This window comes from Acanthochromis polyacanthus, chromosome 2 (assembly GCF_021347895.1).
Source record: "Acanthochromis polyacanthus isolate Apoly-LR-REF ecotype Palm Island chromosome 2, KAUST_Apoly_ChrSc, whole genome shotgun sequence".
Classification (NCBI taxonomy): Eukaryota; Metazoa; Chordata; class Actinopteri; family Pomacentridae; genus Acanthochromis; species Acanthochromis polyacanthus.
Window position 1 is genome coordinate 3,353,610 of NC_067114.1, and position 27,825 is coordinate 3,381,434.

Consider the following 27,825-nt stretch of genomic DNA (forward strand, 5'->3'; position numbering starts at 1 on the left):
CTTAAAGGGATCCTGCTCTATCACTTTTTCCATTTAATTGTCAATTTTGGTGTGGGCAAACTATACAGCAACACGAATATAACGTTGTAATCCCTCTTCAAAAGCAGGATCATGAGATTTACCTTAACTCAAGCAAAACAGAGCCACTTTTAAAGCATTGTCATAAGCTGTTGTTTATTAAAAGTGTCTTATTGTGTCAGCTGGCCTGCACAGATGTAACTAAAGCATAATATTAGGGACTAATAAGATCATCCTCTATCACTTTTTCCATTTTACTGTCATTTTGGTTTTATACAAACTGTGCAAAAAAATTAGAATCAAATATATGCTCATAAGATTAACCCTACATCTAACTCTAGCACAACACGACCACTTTTAAAGCATTATTATAAGCTGTAGTTTATTATGGAACTGTACGGATGTGACTGTACATTTATTTGCACCACTACAGCATAATATTAGAGGCTCCTTCTGTGTCACCTTTACATTAAATGATCAATTCTGCTTTTTGGTAATTACATCTAATCCTGTGATCCTCCCTGGAGAGCAGCTCTGTGTCGGTAATCTAGTTTTAGGATTTTTTTCACTTTTGGGCTGGCAGACTTTCATGTGCATTAATTTGTTTAATCAAATCAAGTGATGTCTAAGCAGAGAAACAACTCTACAGAGGTGGATACCAGGGGCCTGCAGGAGCCTGTTTTTCAGGATTAATCTGTGAAGTTTGACTCACTTAAGTTGCTTACTTCTTGAGTTGCATTTAACAGCAATCATCGAGTTTAACTCTCAGACAAATATGGTGGGTTAGGGTGTAGGAAGTCTCTCTGAAATGCAGGGGAGCAAAAGTCACACAGCATGACAAGGAAGTGAAGTAAAACCATAAAAATATCACTGTGTTTTTATATTTAGCACCTTCCAGTCCATGCATTAGGCTGAAACAGAGTTACCATGTGAAACGATTGTTTTGGAAAGACGTGGCGGTTACATAGTAAGCTGTTTTTCTAAGATTTCTGCTCTGCACCATCTGCTGAGTCACAGAAACCTAATTACTAATGTTCTCCATGGCCACTTATCCAGACTTGCGTACGTCGGGTTATATAAGCCCCGGCTGAGAAGGAAACTAACCTCTTCCACTGTCACTCTGGTCAAAAACACCACGGAGATACATTTTCCAGGACTTTTGCTTCGGCTTTTCACATGGAGCTCGGCGTGCATAAATATTACCACAGCGACCGAATGGTAAAAAACCTGAGGGCAATAATAATATGATGCAACCAGGCCCAGTGTGGGCTCGAGGACCATATCCTGTTGTGGTGGATTCTGGGAGAGGCCTGGTGCTGCCAGTCTGGAGCGGACTCACCCCTCTGAATCACTGTTTACTCAGACAGGAAGGCCGCCTGCCCGCTCGCTACAACATCATCTGCTGCTCTCTGACTCGCCTGTGGCTTCGGTGAAAAAAGGGGGGAGGAGGAGGTTGTGTTTTCCCTGACGGCCAAGTTTCTAAAAGCAGACACGAGTTAAAACCAAATGCTTGGAGGCAGCAGGGCCCGGCCTCGGAAACCGCCGCTGTCTACCTCCGAAGCCTCCCACGCCTCCTCCCTCTGGAAGAACAGAGCCTCATTCAAACCAAGCATGAAGTAATTAAGAGCAGATCCTGCTGGAGGCTCAGCTGGTCAAATATTACTATTCCAGAGCAGGGAAAACAAAAACAGAAGCATGTGGAGGGTTGGAATTAAAGCGAATGTGTGACGATTAATAAATAAAAACAGGAAAAAGCTTGCAGATTTTGACCTGTTTTATGAACGTCTGGGTTCACGTCTTATTGGCCAAACTGTTGGCTTTGGAATGATTATTTATTTAGTTGCATTGTGGGTTATTTCTACCCCATAGCTGAAGATTTAAGGTCCATTCAAAGCCTGTCTGGGACCCAAAACTCAACTTTATTTGAATCATAATCAAAAAGGATTTATTGCCAAGTCACATAGGAGGAATTCGACTTTATGTCTTAATGCATAGCATTTAGTAACGTATAAATAAATATAAAGTGCTTTTCAGTGTGGAGGAATGTGCAAATTAGTCACAAGAACTTGAATTTGCTCTCATCTTTTGTTCTTAACCCTCCTGTTGTCTTGCGGGTCCAAATTGACGCGTTTTAAAGTTTGAAAATGTGGGAAAAAAATATATTTTCACAGTGAAACTTCTGATGTCCACATTTTCAACATTTCAGGGAAATCTTTGAACATTTTGTGCTGGGAATAAAAGAAATGTTAAAAATGTTTCTTTAAGAACATTCACAAAAAAATCAACCAAAATCCAGCGAATTTCGCTGGATTTTGGTTGATTTTTTGTGAATGTTCTTAAAGAAAATATTAGAAGTTTTACTGATATATATGGAATCACTTTAGATAATTTTAGGATTTATTTTGGGAAGATTTTTACTCATTTTTAAAGATATGTACAAGAATTTTCTTGCCATGTTTGGGTTTTCTTAAGGGAAATTTTCAAGGAATTATTGGAATTTTATTCCTGAAGGTTTTGCAAATTCTCAGAAATTTAGGGGATTTTTTTTGCTGAATTTTTGGAAGCAATATTTTTCGGTGCCTGTAAATGAGGACAACAGGAGGGTTAAATCCAAAAATAAAGCAGTTGAATGAAAATCTGCACTTTTAGTTTATGTTTCTGTTGAATAAAATACTTAGACAAAGCCCAAGTTAATCAACAAAATACCTGATTGATTCATTACACTTGCAATTCTTTTCTTCTTTTTCTTTGTTTTTGGAGACCATTTTCCTCTCGTTCTTTGATTTATCGCTTTTCCAAACATAACTAACCTCTCTCCCTCTGTGGTCTTCGCATCACACTGACCCAGTTTCAGAAAAATGAAGACAAACAACAGCAGTTGGCGTTGCATAAGGCATTCATATATCCAGCCACCGTGTTTAGGTACACACAGAAGATATGTCAAAGAAAAAGCCAAGGTCGGGGTACTGAAAGTTAAATGAGAAGTGTGGTTTCCACTGCTCTGCCTCACTTTCATCGGTGTTCCTGTTGCCCCTCTCCCTGGTTCTGGACCCCTCCGTGGCCACACTGTGGTGCAGTTTCTGCTCCAAGAATGACTGGGCGGGGGTGGACCGAGCCCTGTTGGTTTTGACTGAGTTTCCTGCTGTAGTAGTGAGTATAAAATTAGTTTTATGTGAAATGGAAGGGGGTGGGACGGACACATGGTGGCGTTGGGACACAGAGGAATGTAACCTACTTTTTCTGTCAACAAACTGCTGTTTGCACGGCTGGTATGTGACAATAATGTATAAAATTAGCGAACAGAGGCGATGTTTTGGTGAAAACATCGGCCTGGTGTTTACCAGTTCGGCGGCAATTTAGGGTTTATGTGGGGGCCGACTTGGACACCAACGAGGATAAGAGTCAGTAAACAAAGATCAGTTGTTCTTCAGCTGACTGTCAGTTACATTCACCTGGATTCCAATGGGATAAAGGAACAATAAACCAGCTTGTTGTTTACATCCTGAATGGAAGACAGAGACTGTACAGGTAGAGCTCAGGTGTGAGAGGTGAACTCTCTAATCATCCATCCATCCATTCTCTATGCACCGCTTTATCCTCACTAGGGTCATGGGGGGTGCTGGAGTCTATCCCAGCTGACTAGGGTGAAGGCAGGGGACACCCTGGACAGGTCACCAGTCTGTCACAGGGCTACTCTCCAATCAGATCATCCTTTTGGCTGCTCATCAGTAGCATCAGTGGGTGAAGAAGCAGAACATCTGGACCGCCAGTCTCCAGGTCTGAATTAGTCTCTGCCGACACCTGGTGGACTCAGATGCTTAATGCAGCTCATATCCAGCAGTCATCATCTATACACTGCTGAATCCTCATGGGGGTGCTGGAGTCTATCCCAGCTAACAGGTACCAGTCTGTCACATATAGAGACACTCACATTCAGACCTACGGACAATTTAGCATCACCAATTATTAACCTCAGCATGTTTTTAGACTGTGGGAGGAAGCTGGAAAAAACCCACTCATGCACAGAGAGAACATGGAAAGTCCATGCAGAAAGATCCCAGGCTGGGACACAAACCGGGGATCTTCTAGTTGCAAGACGACAGCGTTAACCACCGATTAACCACCGTTCTGCTCCTGCAGTCATGTGGAACTGAAATAAGTGATGTGACTAATACAAACTGGTTTCATCTCATTCTTGACCCCTCCCGTAAAAGATATAGTTTTTCATTTTATTAACATGTCCATATGGTGTTTTTAATGTGCTTGAAGACTGATTATAAGTGGAATAAACAGTGAAGCTTTTCCACCTTGTAGCTGCAGCGTGTTAACGACAGTCTAAAAACACGGTTTCAGGATTTTTGGAGTTTTATATTTAACAAAACCAATAAACCAATCATGTCGACTTGCAGGGTGGAGCTCTAAGTGTCATTTTTCTTCTTCAGAATCAATTCCTGGTTTGACCACATAAGGCTAAATTAGTCAAATACTGCAGTTTTTAACTGCAATAATAAGGGCCTTCTGCTTGATCATCTCCGATTTCTTGGATCAAAGCTTTCTCTCTTATAAACTATCGATATTTCAAATGGTATATATGAAATGTTAGTTTGATTTATCAAGTACTTTCCAACAGAAATAAAAAATAAAAGTATTGCCTGTTGATCCTCTTTCACATGCACATTTTTTAATGCACATTAAAATATGAGACTATGTTTGAACGACAATATTAGGAATTATTACACATAAAAGCCTCAAATGTTCACGGCTATTTCTCAACATGGCATTGATTCAGAATCTGCTAACAGCCTACATTGAATACTCTGTCTCTTAGTGAGAAAATGTGTTGAAACTGAAACGTTCTGAATTATATTTTAAACTGTTATCTGAAACGTTCTGAATTATATTTTAAACTGTTATTTTACAGGCATAAAATCCACTAAAATCAAAGGAAAATGAGCATTAAGCGTAAGAAAAATCACTATTTTATAGATGTCTGCCGTGATTTGAAAGGAAAATGTGGAGATTAAGGACTGAAAAATGGTGAATTATTTGAAAAATTAAACTATTATTTTAAAAACAGATTATATTTAGAAAACAAACAGGAAAAAACTCATTAATTTAAAAGTTAAGTCAAAAATAAACTGCAAAATGTGAACATAAGCTACGGTATCGTGAATTTACAGGTATTTACTGGTGTTTGAAAGATTCTGTGTATTATTATTATTATAAAGTGAAGCATGGCGGTGGCAGCATCATGACGTGAAGCACAATGATCAGTGGATTAAATCATGTCTGGTTATGGGTGAGTTGAGATAAAATAAAAACAATTTAAATCTATCATGTAAAGTCCTAGCTTTGAGTGCATCACAACAGGAAAAAGAAAAGATAAAGCAGAAGTCAAAGGTTATAATAACTCACAACGTCAGCGATAGTGAGAGTTTTTATGGCTTTAATCATTGACCAGAAAGGAACTTTATACGTGTATAAACAGGTCCTGATAAAAATGTTGCACTCAAGAAATAAAGAAATAAAATGCAGGTCAAGCTGCCGCATATCACTTTGTGTTGCTTTTATTATTAACTGTACAAACAGTGGAGTTCCAGGCATCACTAGTGCATAGAAGCCTCTTGAAAGGTCCGTTAAACTAATGTACAGATGCTGTGTATGGAGCAAAGTTTGGTACATTTTATCATCCATTATCATATTTTATCCACACATATATATATTATCTGCAGCCCAGAAATACAGTCAGACAAACTCAGTGCAGAACTATTTGATTTTAAACAACATACCAGCTCCAGAACATTCGACACCAACAGGGCCTGAAGCCCACAACAACATATATTAACACTGAGTCTTTAGCAGAAGACAGCAAATGCACTGATTCTCCCCGGAGACCAAAAGCTGTTTGTTCTGTTCGCAGGGAAACGGAAGGTTGATAGTGGGAAGTACCAGCATTTGATGATTCAGTCCATGTCTTTGGTTTGTGGTCATCTTGGCAACGTCAGAGAGGATCGAAGCAGAGGTTTTACAAGTTTTAGAACATTTACAGAGAATCACATGCACAGTCTCCAGGGTCAACCATTTTCCAAAGCACGATGCTGTTGATTGAAATGCACCGTTTTCACATAGATTAATCTTCTAATTAACTATAAAAAGACTGTTTCATGCTTTCAAAATTAAAAACCGTCCTGGTTCAAGGTTGTTTCTTGATGCAGTTTAAGTGCAAAGACACGTGAGAGCTCTGAAAGAGGAACAACAGGAGTCAGACCATCAGATAACGGCTTGGAGCACCGAACTCAAGAGGCTTCAGGTCATTTCTGTGCTCGAAACAAAGACAAACTGAATATCCTTTTTTGTTTTTTAGTTTTTTACAACACATTTGGCTGCAGAAACTGTCCTCCAAAACCTTTATAAGCGGCAATAGACAGGTCTTTGCTTTAAGTTATCTTTTTGAAGTAAATGCTAATAGCATGAATGTAATGATTTTAGAATAATCAGCATTTTAGAGGCTCCTTTTTAGCCTTGTTCAGTCAAGTTCAGTACCTAACAGGTGCTTCACTTGAACTCAAATAGATTTTTAGCACCAGAATTCCAGTTTTAACTGATTAAAATCACATCTATATTGCCTAAACTGTGCCATCATGCAGCATTTCTAAGCAACCATGCAGTAGACGTAACAATAATTTAAGTTAAAAGATAATTAAAGTACTTGTTAATACTCAGGACTACATGTATCAAGCATGGTTCAAGTAGATCCAACTATAACAACAAAATGATTGGAAACAGAAGTCGCCCTGTTAGTTAATATTGTTTGGAATCTTGCATCTAATTTCCCCTCCAGCTGAATGTCTGATTCTCTGCTGTGTTTAGTCGAAAACATCTTAAAATGTCAACACTTTGGAAAATGGTCAGCAGTACTGTGACGTATATCTGACGTTACCGACGCCCTAAAACATACAAAACCAGCCGAGCGGTCCTGGAATACAGCAGACATGCTTGGGGATTCTACGTTCTTTTGGCGGGTTTGGCGGTGAGCTGCCTCTCCCTCTCCTGCTCCTTCTCACGCTGCTGCTCCTTCTCCAGCGCCTCCTTCTGCTTCTGCTGCTGCAGCTTCAAAGCTCTTTTCTGTGGAAAAAGAAGAGCCAGGGTTTAATCGGCGTGTGCACTGTTTCATTAGTTTTCATGTAATAATTTGCCTTTATCTTGGAGCACAGCGCCGACGGACACCTTTAGTTTGGTCGTCTTTTCATGGAGCATAATCATCTCTTTCCTTATGTTCACCAGCTTATTGTGGTAAACCTTCGCCTCTGTAAACTGAAGACAATGAACCGGATTAGAAATCATTCCTGCTGAGGGCAGCGAGTACAAACACGAGTACCAATGAGATTAGAATTAAGCCCAAACATACCAGGGAGTTGAGGTCCACTAAGGTGTTACATTCTCTGAACTTGGTGACTTCTTGGTCCAGTGTGTCTAACAAGATCAGCTGATTTTGTCTGGTGGAGACAAAAATAAAAAGCAGGAAATAAATGTCAGCATTTTTCTACCAAAAATACTACTTGTATTTATGGACAACTACTGAGTATTCAATATCAAAACTGCACGTAGATAAATGAGGCAGAAAACCACATGCAGCATTTCTAGTTGTTTTACTCGATCTGTGGAAGAGAATTCCAGTAAGTGAACATTTTTATAACCACATAGAGCATTCTGTACTGCAGCTGTGTGTTAGTGTGTTTGTTTGTGTATCATTGCTGTGCAGGCAGTTTATGGAAGATCTTTTGCATGTTTTTATTTAATTCACACACACATTAGCTGCGTTTCCATTACCTTTAGATATGCGCAATAAAAAGCTGTAATGGAAACCCAGCTAGTATTAGGACTGATCCAATGTGACTGTTAAATGTCTGTGCACCTCATCTAGTTTACTACAACTGTCTTCTTACTACCTCCCAAAACCACTTTAACCCTGTGAAACCCACTGTTGCAGAAATACAATATCAGTTTTATTTCCTTTTTTGAATATTTTATATATTATTGCTTTCATCTTAAATCGTAACATTTTACTTCTACTCAACCATCTCTGATTTGCAACGAGTAGCTACATATGGTTCAGAAAACATCACGAATGCCTTCTGCATTATTTATTTTGTTTGGGTAATGTGTGCTCTAAAACTGGACTTCAGCATTTCAGCTTACCAATATCCAGAGAATATATGATCTACTTGTCCAGGCTTTTATTACAATTCATTTTTTATTTATACATTTTTAACATTTTATTTTTCAATCGTTCCTGGCGTATTGTCATTCAGTCACAGCTTCAGAAAGTGTGTTGAAGGGCAGTTTTTGAAAAACAATACCTTGGAAAGTATTTGAAATATGCCGCTAAAATTTCACAAATGCTGTCTTAGGTATCCATAATTTAGGATCAAAAAGCATGAAGCAACTCAGAGAAGGTCGAGCAGAAGGCCCCTGATGGTTTTGGGTGGAGCAACCTTTTGTTTTTCTTTATTCGAATTTTAAACATCAACTCACAATCTACAAGCACCTTTGCACAGTTTCAGAAGCCAGCTAGGTCAGATTCTTAAAGCACCCGAGTTGTTTTTGATCAAGTGTTTTACGATTGTTTTTCTGTACTTGAATTCAATCTTTGATCGGACACAAGGAAACGCTTAATCACCGATGATCCTCCCCCACATCCCTGAACTTATCTGTAAACCTCTCAACTGCAAGAACAAACTCACCAATGATTACAATCTGAGTTGTACTAAAACCAGAAGGACATAAACCCTGCCGTCCCATTTAATTATCTCTTTCTGATCTAGCCAACTGCCATTCCACATTTACAGCTACCTCCCCTGAAACAGACTGGATGAGAGATTATTTAGTTATCATTAGCGGTGAAAACAGTGCCGCACCTTGACTCGTGTCATGAAACAGCAATTAAGCGAACACTCACGTGAGCTCTTGGAGTGCTCGTTTAGAGTTCTGCAGATCTGGTAGGTAGTGAGAGAGTAATCCCTCTGTGAGTTTGTCCACTGCTTTCTTATCCACGTAGACATTTTCCACCGGCGTCTGGCTCTCCGGTTGTTGTGATTCCTGCTGTTCTGATTGGAGATCTGTCAAATACGTAAGAAGAGACATTCAAAGCATTTAGTGTTGTCACAAAAGTCTCAAAGAATTAACCAGTTGTTGTCTTTTTACTGCGGTCTGACAGCTTTACAAAGACTGAAACTGCAACTTTATTTAAAATTATCTACATTGTGTCACATTTAAATACAAATTAGGGCTGAAAGTTGAAGACTCTAATATTTTAGTAGTTTTTCATGAAAATAAACACTTGAAAATGTTTGCATAATAAGCAGAAGATGGTAAAACATTGGTGTGAACTCATTTAAATCGACTTGCACACTGCTGAATTGTTTGCAACAGTGACTTGGAACATTTTCAGCTTATCTCACGTTATCCTTTATCTAATTTTTGCTGCTCTGAACCTCCAGTCTGACCGGCTGCAGTCACTGATTGATGCTTCAGGAATCCTCGGTCATAAACCACCTGGCAAAAACTAGTTTTACTCGTTACATTCACTTAATATTCAAAAACTACAGCACCTGTCTGTAGCAACTGTCTGTATCTTGTTTATTTTCTGTTGTCCTACTTTATTGATGACTCTTCCTGTTATTTTATAGAGTAAACACTATGTGTAATGGGACGCTCCAGTAGCTGTAATGGTAAATGGACTGCACTTCCTCAGCTCTTCGTTTAGTACACCCCCCGTCTCGTTAGCTGAACCACAGCCGCTCTCGTCATAAATGTGAGTTTGCTCATCGTGATTGCTGCTCTGTCTGCCTCTGCAGGAGCTTTCTAAAGCACAAAGTCTTTGGGTTTTTTTCTCAACTTAGAGAACTCAACTTTTTAGCTAAAAGCCTGAATGTGAAGGTGGAAACATGATAGCAGTTACAGTGAGAGCAGATGGTTTAAAAATGCTATCGAGACATTAGGGAGAGATGGCCGAGATGAGAAGGTCTTTGTGACTTTTGAGCATATCTTTAGGCAAATAAAGCGACATCCATAATTGCAGAGTTACGATTAAAGAGCTGCGCAAAGACAACATAACACAATATCTGAGAAAAACACACTCTGGCTAATGTTCAAGTTTAAATGTTCAGGTCGAGGCCACACAGTTGTTTTGACTCATTTAAATATTACTCTTAAGACTCTACGATATTACTTATTGTGCGAATTTAGCTGAATAATTTCAATTAATTTAAGTTTCGATTTCTGGCTCGTCAGGAATACTGAGCCAAGCTGCTTTCTCATGCATTTTTTGGCCACTATCATGACTTGGACATTGACACAAATGCTATTTATAAAATGGTAATCACAATAATTCCTGCATGTCATGACTGCTGTACAGCCAGAAACGTTTTTGGCTTGCATTATGACAAGTGCAAAATCCACTATTATTAATAATTAATTACAAATGTGTCACCCAGAAGTCCCTGAAGGAAACTAGGGCAACGATTACTATATCCACATTACAGGAACTGCAATCTTGTTTAGATCATGGTAAATGATTCACAACGTACTACTATAAAGTAATCACTGTCGTGTGAGAGAAATGCCCGTAAATCAGATTCATCCGGCTGGAAGGAAACATGCAGGTATACTTTTCTATTTTTTTCCTCATTTGTAACAGATTTTAATAATCCACAGAGGGAAATCCTGCTGTTAAAGCAGCTTTTGTATTCAGCAAGGGAGTAAACAATAAGACAAAATTCAAGTCAAAATAAGAAAAGAATAAAGAAAATATAATACAGAAAGAAAAAAATTAACAAAATATACAAGAGTGATACAGAAATGTGCAAATAAGAATGTATTTAGATGTGCAAATGACACAGGGAGATTGCAGATGAGCTAACAGATACCATGAACGCCGTTAGAATATAAAGTGTATTGTCACTTTACTCTTTCTGTCTGCGAAAGTAACAACTGAATTTTCCCTTGGGGATCACTTCTATTCTATTGAAATCACGTCACCCTTTTTACATGTTTTTGTAGTGAAGGAGGAATGCAGTAATACCATCCTCGCTAAAAATGTGACTCATTCTGCAATATTTATCAAGATAATGACAATTTGATGAGTGATTTTTATTTTGCATATCATTAATCTCTGGGGTAACCATTTAGGTTTTATGCTGTGCATCTGTTTTTCACTTTTTAATATATATTTTTTTGGCTAACCTATATAGATATACAACTATTAGATCAATATTTAGACTATTGTATTGGTGTTCGTAGGGTTTGTGGGTTGTCTGTGTAACAAATGCTGCTGTTACAAATAATTTCCTTGATAGGATCGATAAAGTATATTTTCTATTCTTTTCTTAACCAAGTGTTGCTGTAGATTAAGAGCTTAAAAAAAAAACCCGTTTGGGGCATGGAAATGGGATGGTGCTCGTGGTCTCTTCTTTTGGTGGCTCACAGGTGAATAATGATGCACATGAAGGGCTGCAGCTGGATTAATTAGTTTAAGTAAAGATTAACCCTCGTGTCGTCCTGGAGGTCAAAATTGACCCATTTTAAAGTTTGAAAATGTGGGGAAAAATACATATATATTTTCACAGTGAAACTTCTGATGTCCACATTTTCAACATTTTTGGGAAATCTTTGAACATTTCTCTTTGGTGGAAAAAAAAAGAAATGTTATAAATGTTTCTTAAGAACGTTCGTAAAAATGTTTTATTGTGAATGTTCTTAAATAAAATATTAGAAGTTTTACCGATATATATGTAATCACTTTAGATATTTTTAGGATTTTTTTGGAAGATTTTTACTCATTTTTTGAAAATATTTACAAGAATTTTCTTGTCAAATTTGGGGGAATTTTTTTTTCAATAAAACTTTTAAGGGAAAATTTTGAGGAATTATTGGAATTTTCTTCCTGACAGTTTTGCAAATTTTCAGAAATTTGGGGATTTTTTTTCCTGAATTTTTTAAATCTATTTTTAGTGCCCGTAAATGAGGACAACAGGAGGGTTAAGTGGTGAGATTCACATTGGACAGCAGGTTGAAAATGAGCTGGCACACCTTCACTTTGTGGAAGTTCACTCTGGGACGAAGGTCCTTCCTCTTCAATCCCCTCTACCTCCATGTGCAGCGACTCTGCCGACCCAGTCTGCTTTCTTATAAACCTGCACAGAGGCACCAAAACGTCTGACAGTTACATTATCTGATGTAAATACCAGCTAAACCAGCAGGAGGTGGTTAGCTTAGCCCAGGCTATCTCCATAATGAGTTAAGCATGACCAGTCAGCAGCTCTCTAATCTGTAAATACTCCCCCCGGGTCGACGTCTTACCTGATTTAACGTCTCTTTAACGGCGGATGTAGTCGTGAGGAGTGAATGTTGGCAGAGACGGAAGACAAAACAAAAAGATTTGTTCGATTTTGTTGCTGCGACTGGAGAGGAAGTGCAAAAAAACAAAGCGTCATGTGACTTCCGCGTCATCGTATGACTGCGTGCGGTGCGGTGCGGGCGAAACCAAACTTGCTAGCGTTCCGTCGGACTGAGAGCAGAGGTGGTGCTAACAGTGCGATGTTTCCTCCGGTATTACCATGACACCTTTTATTTCGAACAACTGACTTTGTGCGGCTGAAAACCACATCTATCGGTAAGTCCGGCTCGTATTTCTCCGCAAACTGAGCGCACAACTTAAAGCTTTGTCCGTTAGTCGGTCCGTTAGGAGAGCTAATAACCAGCTAGCATGTCACTGTTTAGCCGAAGAGGGTGTTTAAAGAGAAGCGCTGGAAAGTTTGTCAGCTCAAGTGGGAATGTTAGTGAGTCAGGCGTCCGTCTTTAACAAAGCCAGTCTCCAGCTTGCTGGCGGTGTGAATAGATGTGTTCGGACCTTGTAGTTGCGACTGCTGAGCTGTACGGGGCTTTAAACTGATAGCAGGTAAAAAATCAATATGCTTTATAGTCATGGATGGTGCAGTACTCCTTCAAAAACGGTAAAAAGAAAGAAAAAATGCAAGATATTGGCAAAATAGATGAAAAGATTGTGTTTTTGTATTTGAGCTTTTTGTATAGAATATAATAGACTAGGTCTTTGTCACTGTTGCAAAAAACAATGAAAATCCGTTTACCAGTCTCCACATAGCAGCATTAAAAATAAACTATATAGGACAGGGCTGTCAAACTCATTTTAGTTCAGGTTAGTTCCACATTCAGCCCAATTTAATCTCCAGTGGGCTAGACCAGTAAAATCACAACCTATAAATGATAACAATTCCAATTTTTTTCTCTCTTTTAGTGCAAAAAAGTACATTCTGAAAATGTTCACATTTAATCAGCTATCTTTTTACAAAACATTATGAACAACCGGAAATTTGTTAAGAAAAATAAATTCAATTTCAACAACATTATGCCTCAGTTTATCATTTGTAGAGTATCTACAAAGGCACAAAACATTTAGTCACAGGTATCTGGAACTGAATGATATAGTATTTTGCTTTAAAAAAGACAAAAATAAGACAAAATGTTACAAAAATGAGACTAAATGACAAAAATGGGAAACAAAATGACAAAAAAGTTACAAAGCGACAAAAAAAATGGAAAAATGACATAAACGAGACAAAAAATGACAAAAGCAGGAAACAAAATGACAAAAGCAATACACAAAACAATGAAAAAAGCAAAACACAAAATGACAAAAATGAGACAAAGAACACAAGCGAGACAAAAAGGAAACTCAAAAATGACAAAAACGTGAGACAAGCGACAAAAATCAAATCAAAAACAAGACAAAATATTACAGAACTCAGAAACAAAATGACAAAAGAACAATAAACAATGCAGTATTTTACTTTATGATGAAAACAACTTGTCATGGTCTAGAAATTATTTTACATTTATAATTTTGCAAATGTACAAATTGCAGTTAATGTCTTCTTTGTATTTTTTACACTTTGAAGGCCGGTTCTGGCTGCATGTTTGACACCTCTGATACTAAAAATATATACAGCTAAAATATCAGAGCAAAATATACAGTGTGGTTAGAGACCTACATAGTTATTGTACATGGTATGAGATGCACTTAAACATGAATATTGTCATGCGATATTGTCATTCACGAGGGAGAGAGCAGAGGTTTGACAGCTTGGAGGAATGCAGGGCTGTTTATGAGTCTGCTGGTTGTGGCTGTAACGTTTACTGGGCTGTTTGGTGATTTCCCTGGCTTTTATAGGTTATGCTAAGACAGTTGTCATATTCACTGATGTTTTAATTGTGTGTCACTTCGGAATTAGAATTATATTATTTGCTGTTTGTTTTCCCCTGCAGGTGCTACGATGGATTAGAAATACAACCCTACCATGGTGCACTGCTGTAAAAATGTGAATGATTACCTCGGAGGACAGTGACATAAAGAGCTCATCTGGTTATACCTTCGTCCCTCGTAAACTTTAAAGATGCCAGGCGGGAACCTCCTCACCAAGGTGCGTTCGGCCTTCAGGAAGGAGAGGAGCGACTGGGACCTGAGCGACACGGCTCCCTTCGACTTCTCTGGCGAGCTGGTGGAGGAAGAGGCGCCCAGATTCAACAAGCTGAAGGTGGTGGTCTCCGGAGAGATGTCGGACTACTCTGCCGGAGCTCCGTCCAACGGAGTGGCGGTGAACACGGTGGTGGTGCCGGGTGATGACGATGACTCCCTGCTGGACTCCTCCTCCAGCCTGGGCAGCCCGGGCTTGAACATGGACCCTTGTGACAACTGCATCAAGAAGAGGGAGATGATCAAGCACAGGAAGGTGATGAAGAGGCTCATCATTGCAGCTTTGCTGTATATTCTTTTCATGACCGGTGAAATTATAGGTAAGCACATGCAGACTGAACCCCTGACTAAACCAGGGGTGCCCGACTCATTTTAATTCAGGTTCCACATTCAGCCCAGTTTGATCCCCAGTGGCCAGTAAAATCACAACATATTAACCTATGAATAACCACAACTCCTAATGTTTCCTTTGTTTTAATGCAAAAAAGTACATTATGAAAATGTTTACATTTAAGGAGTTATCTTTTTATGAAACATCATGAGCAACCTGAGATTTCTGAAGAAAAATAAGTTCAGTTTCAACCACATTCTGCCTCAGTTTATCATTTCCACTTTACAAATCACAGATTGTAAAGTATCTATAAAGGCACAAAACATTTAGTCACAGCTACCTGGAACTGAATGAGATTGTATTTTACTAAATCGGAAAAAATTAAGCTAATAAAAAACAAGACAAAATATTGCAAAAATTGGACCCAAAACAGTTAACGCGAGAAACAAAATGACAAAATGAGACAACCAACACAAAACAAAACAAAAAAGAGACAAAAAAACATTACAAACTGACAAAAAAATGAGACAAACGACAGCAATGAGCCAGAAAATTACACAAAACGACAAAAATTAGACAAAAAACACAAGCGAGACAAAAAAGAAACGCAACAATAAAATGAGAAACAAAATGACAAAAAACATGAGACAAAAGCCAGATAAAAAACAAGACAAATTGGTACAAAAACAAGGCACAACAAAAGAACAAATCAAAACAACTTGTCATGGTCTAGAAATTATTTTAAATTTATAGTTTTACTAATTTACAATCTGCAGTTAATGTCTTCTCTGTAATTTTTACACTTTGAGGGCCGGATTGGACCCTCTGGACTAAACAGTTATTTTATCACCGCTGGTCAATCAGTGACTGATCAGACCCACTGAAAGGCAGAAACCTTCAATGATTACAAACAAGACAAGTTCGACTTTCTCTTTACTGTCAACACTCAAGTTAGCAGAAAAAAGCACGCAGCCCTCTGTAACATCACGAAACATTAACCTTCAGGAAGACGGATAATAAAAAGATGGCACTAGCTGTTTCTTGTGTTGAACTGACTCAGCAGTTGTTCATACTATTAGACATCTCCCAGTTCTACGTTACCGTCATAGTTTCTGCAGTCGGTCTGACAAGCAGCCGCAGGCCCCTATAATTCGTCAGATCTGCTCAACCATCTCAGACATGTTGTAGGAAACCTGTCAGACTCGCTTTCTCATGGCAGACCTTTTACATTATTGATTTACTTTCTGCTGTTGTCGCAATTTATTCATCTGTGGATTATTAATCTGCTTAAAGCGCCAATGTTTCAGAGGGGAAACAAAAATGTTAAGTAGGTTTACATGTGCTAGACTTCTGTTTTGTGGCCCCTGTTTTTCCCATGTTAGATAGAGGGCTTTTGTATTAATAATGAGTCAGTGTTATGTAATAAAACAAGGCTGGCTAGTTTTTGTCAACAGTGTGTGACAGTTTACCACTTTTTTAAAATTTGATCTTGAACTATTTTCGCTGTTTTTCGAATTTAGTTGTTATTTACCAGAAAAATACATCTTGAAACACACTCCAAAAGTCATCTGTCCATTCACAGCAGACTACCAAGAAGTCTAATCACATACTTTGTTGTTGATGTACGTCAAGAGTGTCAAACATGCGGCCTGCGGGTCAAAACGGGCCTCCAGATGGTCTAATCAGGCCCACGGGACAACTTTGTAAAGTGTAAAATTACAGAGAAGACATTACCTGTTAACTGTAAATTCAAAATAATTTCTACACCATGACAAATTATTTAGATCATAAAGTAAAATACTAGATTGTTCTTTTGTCATTTTGAGTCTCATTTTTGTGATATTTTGTCTTATTCTTGTTGTTTTTTTTCTATCTGATGTGTTGTTTGTCTCATGCTTTTATCCTTTTGTGTTCCTTTTTTCCTCGCTTGTGTTTTTTGTCTTATTTTTGTCATTTTGTGTTTTGCTTTATTCATTTTTGTGTAATATTTAGTCTCTTTTTTTGTTTTGTTTCATGTCATTTGTCTCATTTTGGTCATTTTGTGTCTCATTTTTGTCTTTTTGTGTCTCGTTTTTGTAAACTATTGTGTTGTTCCTGTTGTTTTTTTTCTGTCTGATGTATTGTTTGTCTCATGCTTTTATCGTTTTGCGTTACTTTTTTCCTCCCTTGTGTTTTTTGTCTTATTTTTGTCATTTTGTGTTTTGCTTTATTCATTTTTGTGCAATATTTAGTGTCTTTTTTGTTTTCTTTCATGTCATTTGTCTCATTTTTGTCATTTTGTGTCTCGTTTTTGTTGTTTTCTTGTCTTTTTTTGTCAGACTGCGGTCATTTTGATCATAAAGTAAAATACTACATCATTCACTTCCACATACCTGAGACTAAATGTTGTCTTCCTTTGTAGACACTCTGTGATCTGTAAGTTTAGTGTGTAAATGATAAACTGAGGCATAATGTCGCTGAAATTCCACTTATTTTTCTGAAGAAATTTCCGTTTGTTCATAATGCTTAATACAAAGATAATTCATTCAATGTGAACATTTTCAGAATGTCCTTTTTTGCACTAAAGCAAAGGAAAAATTTGGAGATATCGTCATTTGTAGGTCATTATGCTGTGGTTTTACTGGTCGTTCAAGTATGCGATTTAAATTTTTCATGTTTTCTCTTGCTTGCAGGTGGGTATCTATCAAACAGCTTGGCCATCATGACCGATGCCGTGCACATGCTTACGGACGTGGTGGGGATTTTGTTCACTCTGCTGGCCGTCTGGCTCTCCACCAAACCACCCACCAAGAGATTCACCTTCGGGCTGCATCGCGTCGGTGAGCTTCAGAGGCGGCGACACTTCTTCCTTTCACTTCCTCTGAGCTTCTTCTGTTTTGTGTGAAGCAACCAGATGCGGATGAATCACGCTCAAAAAAAGAAACCGCGCGCTCAGCAGTTCTAAACAAAGATCAGGTTCCAGACGGCTTTGATCGCTGGAGGTGCAGATGGTTGAAATTTCTGTCTGTCAGGAACTGATGAATTTGACTTTGGATGTCACTGTTATGAAAATTTATTATTTCATTTCAAAAGTACTTTCCATCAGTGGAGTTTGGTGTGGATATACAGAGACAAGCCACAGCGTTAAAACCCCCTGCAGAGGAAAGGAAGCTGCTTTATTTATCTGTTGATTTAAATGTGATGTAAATTTCCCTCAGATGATAGATGTTTGTTTTCTTTCCGTCGTTACTTTTCGCTTTGTTAATGAGCTTTCATGGATATCCTACAGATGTGATTACATTCCCCTGCTCTTTGACATACTGCTATAATTGAGACACAGTTTACAGAGAGAAAATAATTAGACTTCAGCCTTCAATATTCCCACAATCTCCTACCTCTTCTCTCTTCATTCCCCTAAGACTTGGATCACAGTCATACTCCTTGCAAAGCATACAAATTCTCCCCTTCAAGAGGCTCTGATAAAAGAAGATGAAATAAAAGCAAACACTCAAGAAGAAATGGGGTAAAAGGAGGGAAAGAAAGGCCGACTGTTAAAGAGAAACGGCTTCTTAATGCATTATTGCATAGCTGTTTCCAAACTAAATTATTGCAGGAGCCAAAAATACATCGTATTTATGCAGAAATAGAGTGTTGCATTGAGACTGAGATAATGCTCTGTGTTCCCTAAGGCTCAACAAGTGACAACAAATTTTTGATCTTATTAAAAGAGAGAAATTATACTAAATAATTTGAAATTAATTTAGCCAATAAGTGAAATGTAATCAATACAACAACTCCTATATAACCGCTTTCCTTCTCACACATCCCTTCTGTCTTAGACTATGTTGTTGAAATGCTTTTTTCTCACACAGCTTCTGTTTTTCCTTGCTCTAAATATCCTGTGTTTGTGCGACTGACTGCGACTTCCTGCTCTAGAGGTTGTGTCGGTGGTGCTCAGCGTGCTGCTCATCTACATCCTGACGGCCTTCCTGCTCTACGAGGCGGTTCAGAGGACGATTAACCAAGACTTCAACATCGACGGAGACGTCATGATCATCACTGCAGCTGTGGGCGTGGCTGTTAACATCATGTAAGTGAAAGCTGTCGGTGAAGGGAAAAGCTGCAGGATTTCACAAAAGAAATGCAGAAACGCGTTGAAAGAGTGTCGGCAAAGATTGAACGGTTGAGTCTAAAGTAAAGTCCAGTTTTTTTTTTTTACCACAGTCTGTAGTTAAACAGAGTTTCTGAGTGCGTGAAACCATGACGTCTGGTAGACCAAATGTGTTTAATGTAGGGATGTATGATAATATCGCCCCGCCGGTTTTATCAGCCTGATATTGGCATAAAAATGTGATATTGGTCAATCTCATTATCGTATTTTTTTGCCGATCACGTAGGGATGTAACGATGCATCGTGAGACAGTTAAAAATCGATGCAAATGTGCAACGATTCAAATCAGCTGAGCTGAAAAATGTGTCACGATGCCCTTTTTAAACAGCAGAGTTGAGTTCACTTGATCGACGTCTACGTGTTCGACATCGTACGTCACTGTCAGCTATTCAGACGGAACAAGAGACACGGCGGATTTCGAAATCGAGGACGCACAGACCAGTTTGAACTGTTGTTTGAGACAATTTAATGGCATAAATATGGAATTTTTTCCATAACTTCAGTTGAAGTAGTTTTCTTAATTTACACAGAAAATGTTTCCATCTGAAAGCCTTGTTGCATTTGAGAATGTGTCCAGTGGGGCATCACAATAAAATGAGGCATGATGTGTTAATTCCACGACAGGAAATATGTGATGTTACCTAAAATTAGTTAAATAGCCCACAGATATCGGTATTGGTTGATATCAGAATTGGAAATTCAGAGTTGAACAATATCGGCATATCTGTTATCGACCAAAAAGCCAATATTGGACATCCCTAATTTAATGCTAGTGCTTTGAATAATTCAAACTCTTCTTTTGTGATTTTCAGAATGGGTTTCTTGTTGAACCAAAGCGGTCACGGCCACTCCCACTTTCATGGCCACGGCCACTCCCACGGCCACGGTCACGGCCACTCCCACGGCCACGGTCACGGCCACTCCCACGGCCATGGTCACGGCCACTCCCACGACTCTGCAGCTGCTTCGGGTTCACAGCCGGCCGGTTCAGGTCAGCAGAAGAATAACGACAGCCTCGCCGTTAGAGCCGCCTTCGTCCACGCTTTGGGAGATCTCTTCCAGAGTGTCGGGGTGCTCATAGCTGCCTACGTTGTCCGGTTCAAGGTACACAGCTTCGTTACAGAACTGTCTCCATGAATTTTTCAAGATTCATACACACAGCAGAAACACAGCGGTTACCCTCAGTGATGAAATTCTTATTTTGCGAGATCCCTTCACACAACTGAAATACCAAATAAAATGAGATAAGTTGAAAATAAGATCGTAAAAATAATAAAATAAGATAAAAAAAACTTTTCTGAAGACAGCACAATGGAATGCATTCCAAAATGCACTGAGATGCTTCAGGTGAATCAGCCAATCAGAATGCAGCCTGGGGTGAAGGGAGATGAGGGATTGGGTCAGGTTCAGCGCTGTGCAGAACTGTCAAACCCAGATGGATACAGTGCGACATGTACAAGAGAGGTGTCCAATGAGATGCATAATAGATTGGTTCTGGTCGGGTCATTTCCTGCTCGTCCCCCTCTGTGTGCAAATGTTGGCAATATCGCAGTTCTGTCATACGTAAACAGGCAAGGGATATGTGCAAAATGTTCCTTTGAGTGTTCACCAGTAGCAAGGTTTACTTCTAATGTTTCTAGAGTCATTGTTTGGAAACTTTTATATAATTTACTGTTTCTTTCAGTAGATTCAGTGTTAGTTTTACATGACAAAAAGTTCAGTGGCAATTTAGAATAAAATAGAATATATGCTTTATTGACCGCAGCATTTGATACACAGACAACCCACAAACACAGTGAACACAAAGTCTGAATATTGATCTACTGGTCATAAATCTGTATGTTCGGGGGAAAAAAATTATGTAAGTTAAAACATAGGCACAGCATATACTCACAAGTTAAAATTAGTAAGAATTACTGAGAATTGAAAAGTCTAACTGGAGCTGGTAGGATGGACTTCCTGCTGCTCTCAGACCTAATCTACGACTGAAGGTGCTCTCCCTAAACGCCTCCAGACTGTGTCCTGGGTGAGAAGCACTGTTCCTCACTGAGTTCAGTCCATGTTCATTTAATCAGCGGCTGATTGAAGCTTCTACTAGAGAACATCCCACAGCACAGCGTGAACTCAGCTTGAATGTTTGCTGAGCTGTCATCCTTGTCTGACTTTGAAACTGTGCAGTGATGTTTGTCAAACACTAACTCATCTTTACGAGACATTTAGACCGAAAAATATTGACTCAGCGTCAACAGCAACTTGTAAAACGAGTAGCCATAACACCATACAGTCTTTGGTTTTCCAGTAGTGTACTGTATGTCTCTGTAATTGTTGGCTGTAACTTGTGGCCCCTAAACTGAAGGTAAATTGTTGACTTGAGGTTAACTACTGTGATAACAACAACAAACACGTGCATTATTTACAGTACCTTGTCGTACCTGTGTTTGATGAAATGTAAAAACTCTGATTGTGACTTCACAGCCAGAGTTGAAGTTGGCAGACCCCATCTGTACCTACATCTTCTCCGTTCTGGTCATCTTCACTACACTCCGCATCATTCGAGACACAACGGTGATCGTGCTGGAGGGTGAGTCTTGGCTCCTGTTGCAGAGTGCGGTCAGGCTGCGTTGTTTAGCGTGAGCGACGGTGTGAGAACAGTAATGGTGTTGTCTTTATCTCGCTGTGTCAGGCGTTCCCAGGCACCTGGACACTCAGCGAATCAAGGAGGACCTCATGCAGCTGGAGGATGTCCAATCAGTCGATGAGCTGAACGTCTGGTCGCTGACAGCTGATAAGACTGCAGCACTAGTGCATCTACAGCTGAGTGAGTACTTACATAAGTTTAATACAGTCATTAAAAAACAGATTGCACGCGGAAAATGATTGTGTTTTTCACTTATTCTTGACTTAAAGCGTTTTAAAATAACACAAATCACAAAATGACTCAATGAGACACAATGAAATGAGACAAAACGACCACAAACAGACTGATAATGACCAAAAATGACCACAGAGAGACACAAACTGACGAAGAAACACAGAATGACCACAAAAGGCTCAAAAAGACACAACATGACCGTGCCACATAATTATCATATAAATATACAAAATGACGAGAGACGCACAAAATGACCAGAGGCACACACAAAATGACCACAAAACACCTAAAACTGCCACAGACAGACTGAAAACTGCCACAAAAAGACAGAATAACCACAAAAAGATCTAAAATGCCCACAGAGCAATCTGAAAATGACCAAAAAAACAAACAAAATGAGCACAAAGACGCACAAAACAACCACAAAAAGATACAATATGACCACAAAAATTGACACAAAATGACCACAGAAAAGCACAAAATGACTTAGTGAGACAGATAATTGTCATTTAAAGACACAAAATGATGAGCAGCGTAAATAACTAAAAAAATTGGAAAAATGACGACAAAAACACCTAAAATATATCACAGACTGAAAACTGCCACACAATGGCACAAAATGAAAACAAAACAAGCTGAAAATGACCAAAATAGAAACAAAATGAGCAGGTCATGTGATCTGGAATTAACACACTTCCTTCAAAGGTGTTTTTTAATGGCTGACTTAGTGGAAAGTGATTTCTGGAACACAGATACAGTTTGTTATTTTCCAAATTGCCAAAAAAGAAACATCTGTCATGATTATCTCAACTTAATAAAAAGAACACAATCCAAACTATTTCTGAATCAGCTCATTTTATTATTGTTTAGCTAATTAGAAGGTGGTTGGTATTAAATTGGGACAGTTATTTAGTTGACATTTTAGTGATTTCCAGTCATTTTTTGTTAAGTGAATGTTTCCATTATAAATAATTACGGAATTTGTAATGACACGATCATAATGAACATAAAAAATACAAATTCTTTTACTTTCAATAAAAATATATAATATAATGGACAATTTTTGAGTCATTTTGGACAACTTTCTTGTCAAGTTCAACAAGTTTTATGTCAGCTTGGATCGTGCCCCGTCATTTTGTATCATTTTTATTATCCCCCGCCGGCCATAGGCATGGAGGGGATATTGGCGTGGGCACGTTCGTACGTACGTCCGTACGTCCACATTTCGTTTCCGGAGCATATCTCAGAAACTACTTGAGGGATTTCATTCATATTGCACCCAGGCCATCTCTATATAATATAGATGTGCCTTTTGGGGTGTATGACCTTGACCTGATTTTCAAGGTCATAGTGAGGCACTCCAAATATTTTTTGGTTTTTGGAGCATATCTCAGAAACTACTTGAGGGATTTCACTCATATATTTCACACTAAGCCTGTTGGTAATGTAGATGTGCCTTTTGGGGTGCATGACCTTGACCTGATTTTCAAGGTCATTGTGAGGCACTCCAAATATTTTTTGATTCTGTTTCTGGAGCATATGTCAGAAACTACCTGAAGGATTTCATGCATATTGCACCAATGCCACCTGTGCATAATGTAGATCTGCCTTTTTTGGTGCATGACCTTGACCTGATTGTTTTTATTGTAGTGAAGATGTATCATTTTGTAGGTGTATCGTCCAGTATATATTATTATTTCTTGCACTTAGAGGCACTATATATAAGGCGGGGGATGTTTTAAGCGGAGCGTGTTTATTATGTCTTTGGGATAATTTTCGAGTCATTTAGGACAAATTTAATGTCATTCTGGACTAATTTTCTGTAATTATGGATCGTTTTTGAGCCATTCTCAACCATTTGAGCCATTTTGGAAAAGTTTTGTGTCAAAAGTCCCTCCATTATATATTGACCCCTAACAACTATATCCATTGGATATCTTTGGGAGTGTGCTGTTGGACACTGTGGTTCATCACTTATGTAAGACTCATCTTAGATAATGAGTGTCAGTGAACTTTTGACATGTCATCGTTGTGGCTTCGCTGCTTTTAGCTCCGACTGAGATTGCGTTAAATGTCACTGACCTGTCAGAGCGTAAATGTTTGTATAAAGCCCTCCTCCATCTGTGTCACGCTCTCCTCTGACAATTTGTTTGTATTCAGCTTTGATCTTTATTTTAATAATGCTGCAGCCATCAGGCTTCACAGCAGGGGTGATGCTGGACGGGTGGTTTGCTGATACTTGTTGCTGCCAAACACGGCATGGTGGAGGAGCTTTTATCATCCACAGAATGTTTATCTCTCAAGAAAGTAGAGCGCCAACGCTTACTCTTTACCCTGTCTGCAAATAATTGTAATACCGCTGTCGATTCGAGACAGAAAGTCGAATTCTGTTGTCACAAAATTTAAATAACCTTGACCAAAGACACACTAAAACGTAGAGTAGTGCACATGTATCACATTTATGCACATAATGGAAATGCCTTACACTTTATAGTCATACAGCTTGTTAAGCAAACTGCAGAGTCTACACAAGAGGGAGCTGTTCAGTCGTTGTGGAAGCAGTTCTACACAAGAAATAAAAGTCAGCAGCAACAGATGTGAACGTGTCAGTCTGAACTAAAGTAACAAAAAAAAACAATTTAAACTGTAGATTATAGTTCAACCGCTTTGTGAGCAGCCCTGAAAAGAAACAAACAAAAAACACTTAAATCTAGTGAATTTTTAAATGAACTTGTTGTGATACAGTATCAGTTTGACTGCAGCATGTCTGCTCTCGTATCCTGTAAAAAGCGTTGGATGTTGGTATAAATTTACAGGAGAAAAAAAGCAGCCAATCACACCTGCAGTTTGAGCTGACCCAGCAGGAGAGATCAGGTGTAATTAATGATGTTAATGATTACTGACACTCACACCTGCTCTCAGCTCTGCAGCAGCGGTTACCATGGTGACGTAGCCAGGTTCAACCGACGCCACCCGTGTGACTCTGAAAACTGTGGGTTTAAAGTTAAAATGGCTCGCTAACTCACTGATTATGATTGGTAGGACACCCCTCAGGTCTGCTGGGACGCTTTCCTGCTTCTAATTTCTCCATTTGCTCATCCTCACTTCCTCTGCTCGTGTCTTAGTCCAGCAGAGATGTGTGGAAAAAACACGAGGAGAGAGAAGTCAAGCTTACGGGCATTTAGCAGTATGAGATATCCTCCAGCAGCTGTTTTAAAAATTACATCAGTTAAATAAAACACAGTTACATCATCAGTCTTTTGCTATATTTACTTGGTTTTTGCATTTCAGATGTGTATCACAACTCTTTCATACATCCTGGATGCCAAAAAGACTTTCACACGTCTCCATCCTTGCTCATGGCTCCTTCACTGAGCTTCCTCTGCCTTTGAGACGCATTTTAGGAATCGTGACGTCCTTCAAGGTGGCGCTGAGATTGATTTTCTGGTCACGAGCAGGAAGGCAGAGGAGAAAGGAGATGAGGATTCTAAACTCAGCAGCATGAGATGAGCTTTACTCTGGGTGGAGAAGCTGTGAGCAACGATGCTCAGGTGTATCCCTGATGTGTCCTCTATGAAATCTTATTTACACTTTTGACATAAAAGAGGCTTCCTTGCTAAAATATACAAACCATGCCAGGAGCAGGACTGACAGATGTGTGTGTTCTATCACAGTTATCTTTTTCTAAAACATCATGAACAACCGGGAATTTATTAAGAAAAATAAGTTCAGTTTCAGCAACATTCAGTCTCAGTTTATCATTTCCACGTTACAACTTCCAGATCAGACTGTCTACAGAGGAACACAACATTTAGTCACCTGGAACTGAATGATGTAGTGTTTCATTTTATGATCAAAACAACAGAAGTCAGACAAAAACAAGACAAAATATTGCAAAAATGACAAATAATGAGACAAACAACACGAAATGAAACAAAAAAAGAGAAAAAATTGGATAAAAAAGTTAGAAAGTGGCAAAAAATTTTCAAAAACAAGATAAAAAAAATCCGCAAATGAGACAAAAAGAGAAACAAGTAGACAACCAACACAAGTGAGACAAAAACACACAAAACAACGAATAAAGGAAACACAAAACGACAAAAACGAGACAAACGACAAAAGTCAGACAAAAAAAAGACAAACAATGAAAACAAGACAAAATACAACAAAAATGAGAGACAAAATTACAAAAAAAACTATGAACAGTGTAATATTTAACTTTATGATCAAAATAACTTGTCATGGTCTAGAAATTATTTTAAATTTATAGTTTTACTCATACAATTTAAAGTCGATGTGTTCTGTTTAATTTTTACTCTTTATAAAATCGTATGTTAGACACTGTTGATTTAAAACAACAGTTCTGATGACGTCTCCTTCTTGCGTGCTTTTCTTGCATCTCTGGTGGGAGGAACTAAGACACAAGAAGAGGATGTTGAGGATGTGGGGAAAGAGGAAAAGCTGTTTGCCTTGTATTGAAAAGCATTTTTGTCTCGACAGCGCCCTCTAGTGCTAGCAGCTGGGAGGACGTCCAGGCGAAGGCGCGCCACCTGCTGCTCCACACCTACGGTCTGTCCAGGTGCACGGTGCAGGTCCAGACTTACAGGCTGAGGATGGTTCGCAGCTGTGCACAGTGCCAGCAGTCCAACGCCTAAACGGACGCTCACGCCGACTCCCGCGGTTCGTTTTACGGAACCAGACGGCAGAGGGGCCTGCACGTTACGCTGCTCAACGGCACAGCAGGAGCCACATCTCATGGACGTATGTGGAGACGGGGTGGCTCCAGAGGACAGTCAGTGGACAACCAACAGATGCACATCTCTAATCAAAGGAGCCTCCAGGGACCGGATGCCCTCATGCTTGCAAAGCTTTTGGAGTGGAGGTTGAATGCTTCAGCTGAGCAGAATGAAAAAAAACTTGCCCTTAATTCACCATTTAAGCCTCTTCCGACAGGTAGCTTTTGTTTTTACACTTCGATTTATCGCGGCTGATGTTCTGTCATCGGACGTACAGATTTTACTTTGTGTTACTAGGTGTGAGAGCTTCTTATTTTATAAAGGATATCTGCAGATGAAAAGGTACCTCATGTGGTTTGGTGGTAACTGTGGTCACAGTGCGTACAAGCTGCACTCCTCACCGCCGGCAGAGGAGGTGAGGAACAAACCTTTATCATCGTATCCCTTCGATAGAAACTACATTTCATCAAATGCACTTAATCATTAATATTCCTCAGCCCACATCTGTTGTGGAGCGGATTTTTAAAAGAGAACTTAAGTATTGTTTAAGTAGTCTACTGTGGCTGTACTGACCAACACCTGAAATAACTTGACATTTCTGACACTGGTGTTTTATTCTAGCATGTCTTTTAATTAACTGTTGCCAACAAGCAACTGACAATCAGAGTGAGTCTGACTGGATAAGGAGTGAATGTGGATGGACTGACTCCATCCTTCCACTCTAAGCTCCTTCTTTTCCTCCGTATCATAAACTGACAGTATATTAACGCACACAGGTCTCAGTTATTTTCAGTATTTCAAAGCTGCAGTGTTTTGTTGGAGCGGGACCGAGTTAAAATTTGCCAATAATGTTGTTTATAGTGTTTTGTTTTCAAGTGTTGTGAGGCTGTGGAAGGTTTGTGGTTGAACCTTTCCACATCTCTGATATTAATCATCACAGGAAATCAGGAACTGGATCACTTTTTTGTTTGTAATAAAGTGTTGAACCTTTTTCTGTCTTACTGTCTTGTTTATCAGGAACAAACTAAAGTCAGGAAATGACACAGATTAGTACTACATCCTGTAATGTTCCACTTAAAGTAGGAGTATTATGTCTGCAGAATCAGTGGACGTTTCACTCATGCCTTAATGTGCAATTAAAATGAAATGCAGTGAAGTGATTTATGC

General features: G+C 39.0%; 2 protein-coding genes across 2 annotated transcripts; one reads left to right on the forward strand and one right to left on the reverse strand.

The window, feature by feature from the left end:
• Window positions 1-5,447: 5,447 nt before the first annotated feature.
• On the reverse strand, window positions 5,448-12,512 carry bloc1s6 (biogenesis of lysosomal organelles complex-1, subunit 6, pallidin). Its single transcript, XM_022203178.2, has 6 exons — window positions 12,379-12,512; window positions 12,109-12,212; window positions 8,978-9,137; window positions 7,427-7,514; window positions 7,246-7,332; window positions 5,448-7,143 (listed from the first exon to the last, which is right to left on the reverse strand). Exons 2-6 carry the CDS (start codon window positions 12,170-12,172, stop codon window positions 7,024-7,026), a joined length of 519 nt encoding a protein of 172 aa, XP_022058870.1. The 5' UTR covers window positions 12,173-12,212; window positions 12,379-12,512; the 3' UTR covers window positions 5,448-7,023.
• Window positions 12,513-12,539: 27 nt separating this feature from the next.
• On the forward strand, window positions 12,540-27,649 carry slc30a4 (solute carrier family 30 member 4). The gene is made up of 8 exons (XM_022203177.2): window positions 12,540-12,691; window positions 14,362-14,889; window positions 17,573-17,719; window positions 18,816-18,969; window positions 19,863-20,154; window positions 21,526-21,631; window positions 21,734-21,868; window positions 26,423-27,649. Exons 2-8 carry the CDS (start codon window positions 14,490-14,492, stop codon window positions 26,575-26,577), a joined length of 1,389 nt encoding a protein of 462 aa, XP_022058869.1. The 5' UTR covers window positions 12,540-12,691; window positions 14,362-14,489; the 3' UTR covers window positions 26,578-27,649.
• Window positions 27,650-27,825: the final 176 nt, after the last annotated feature.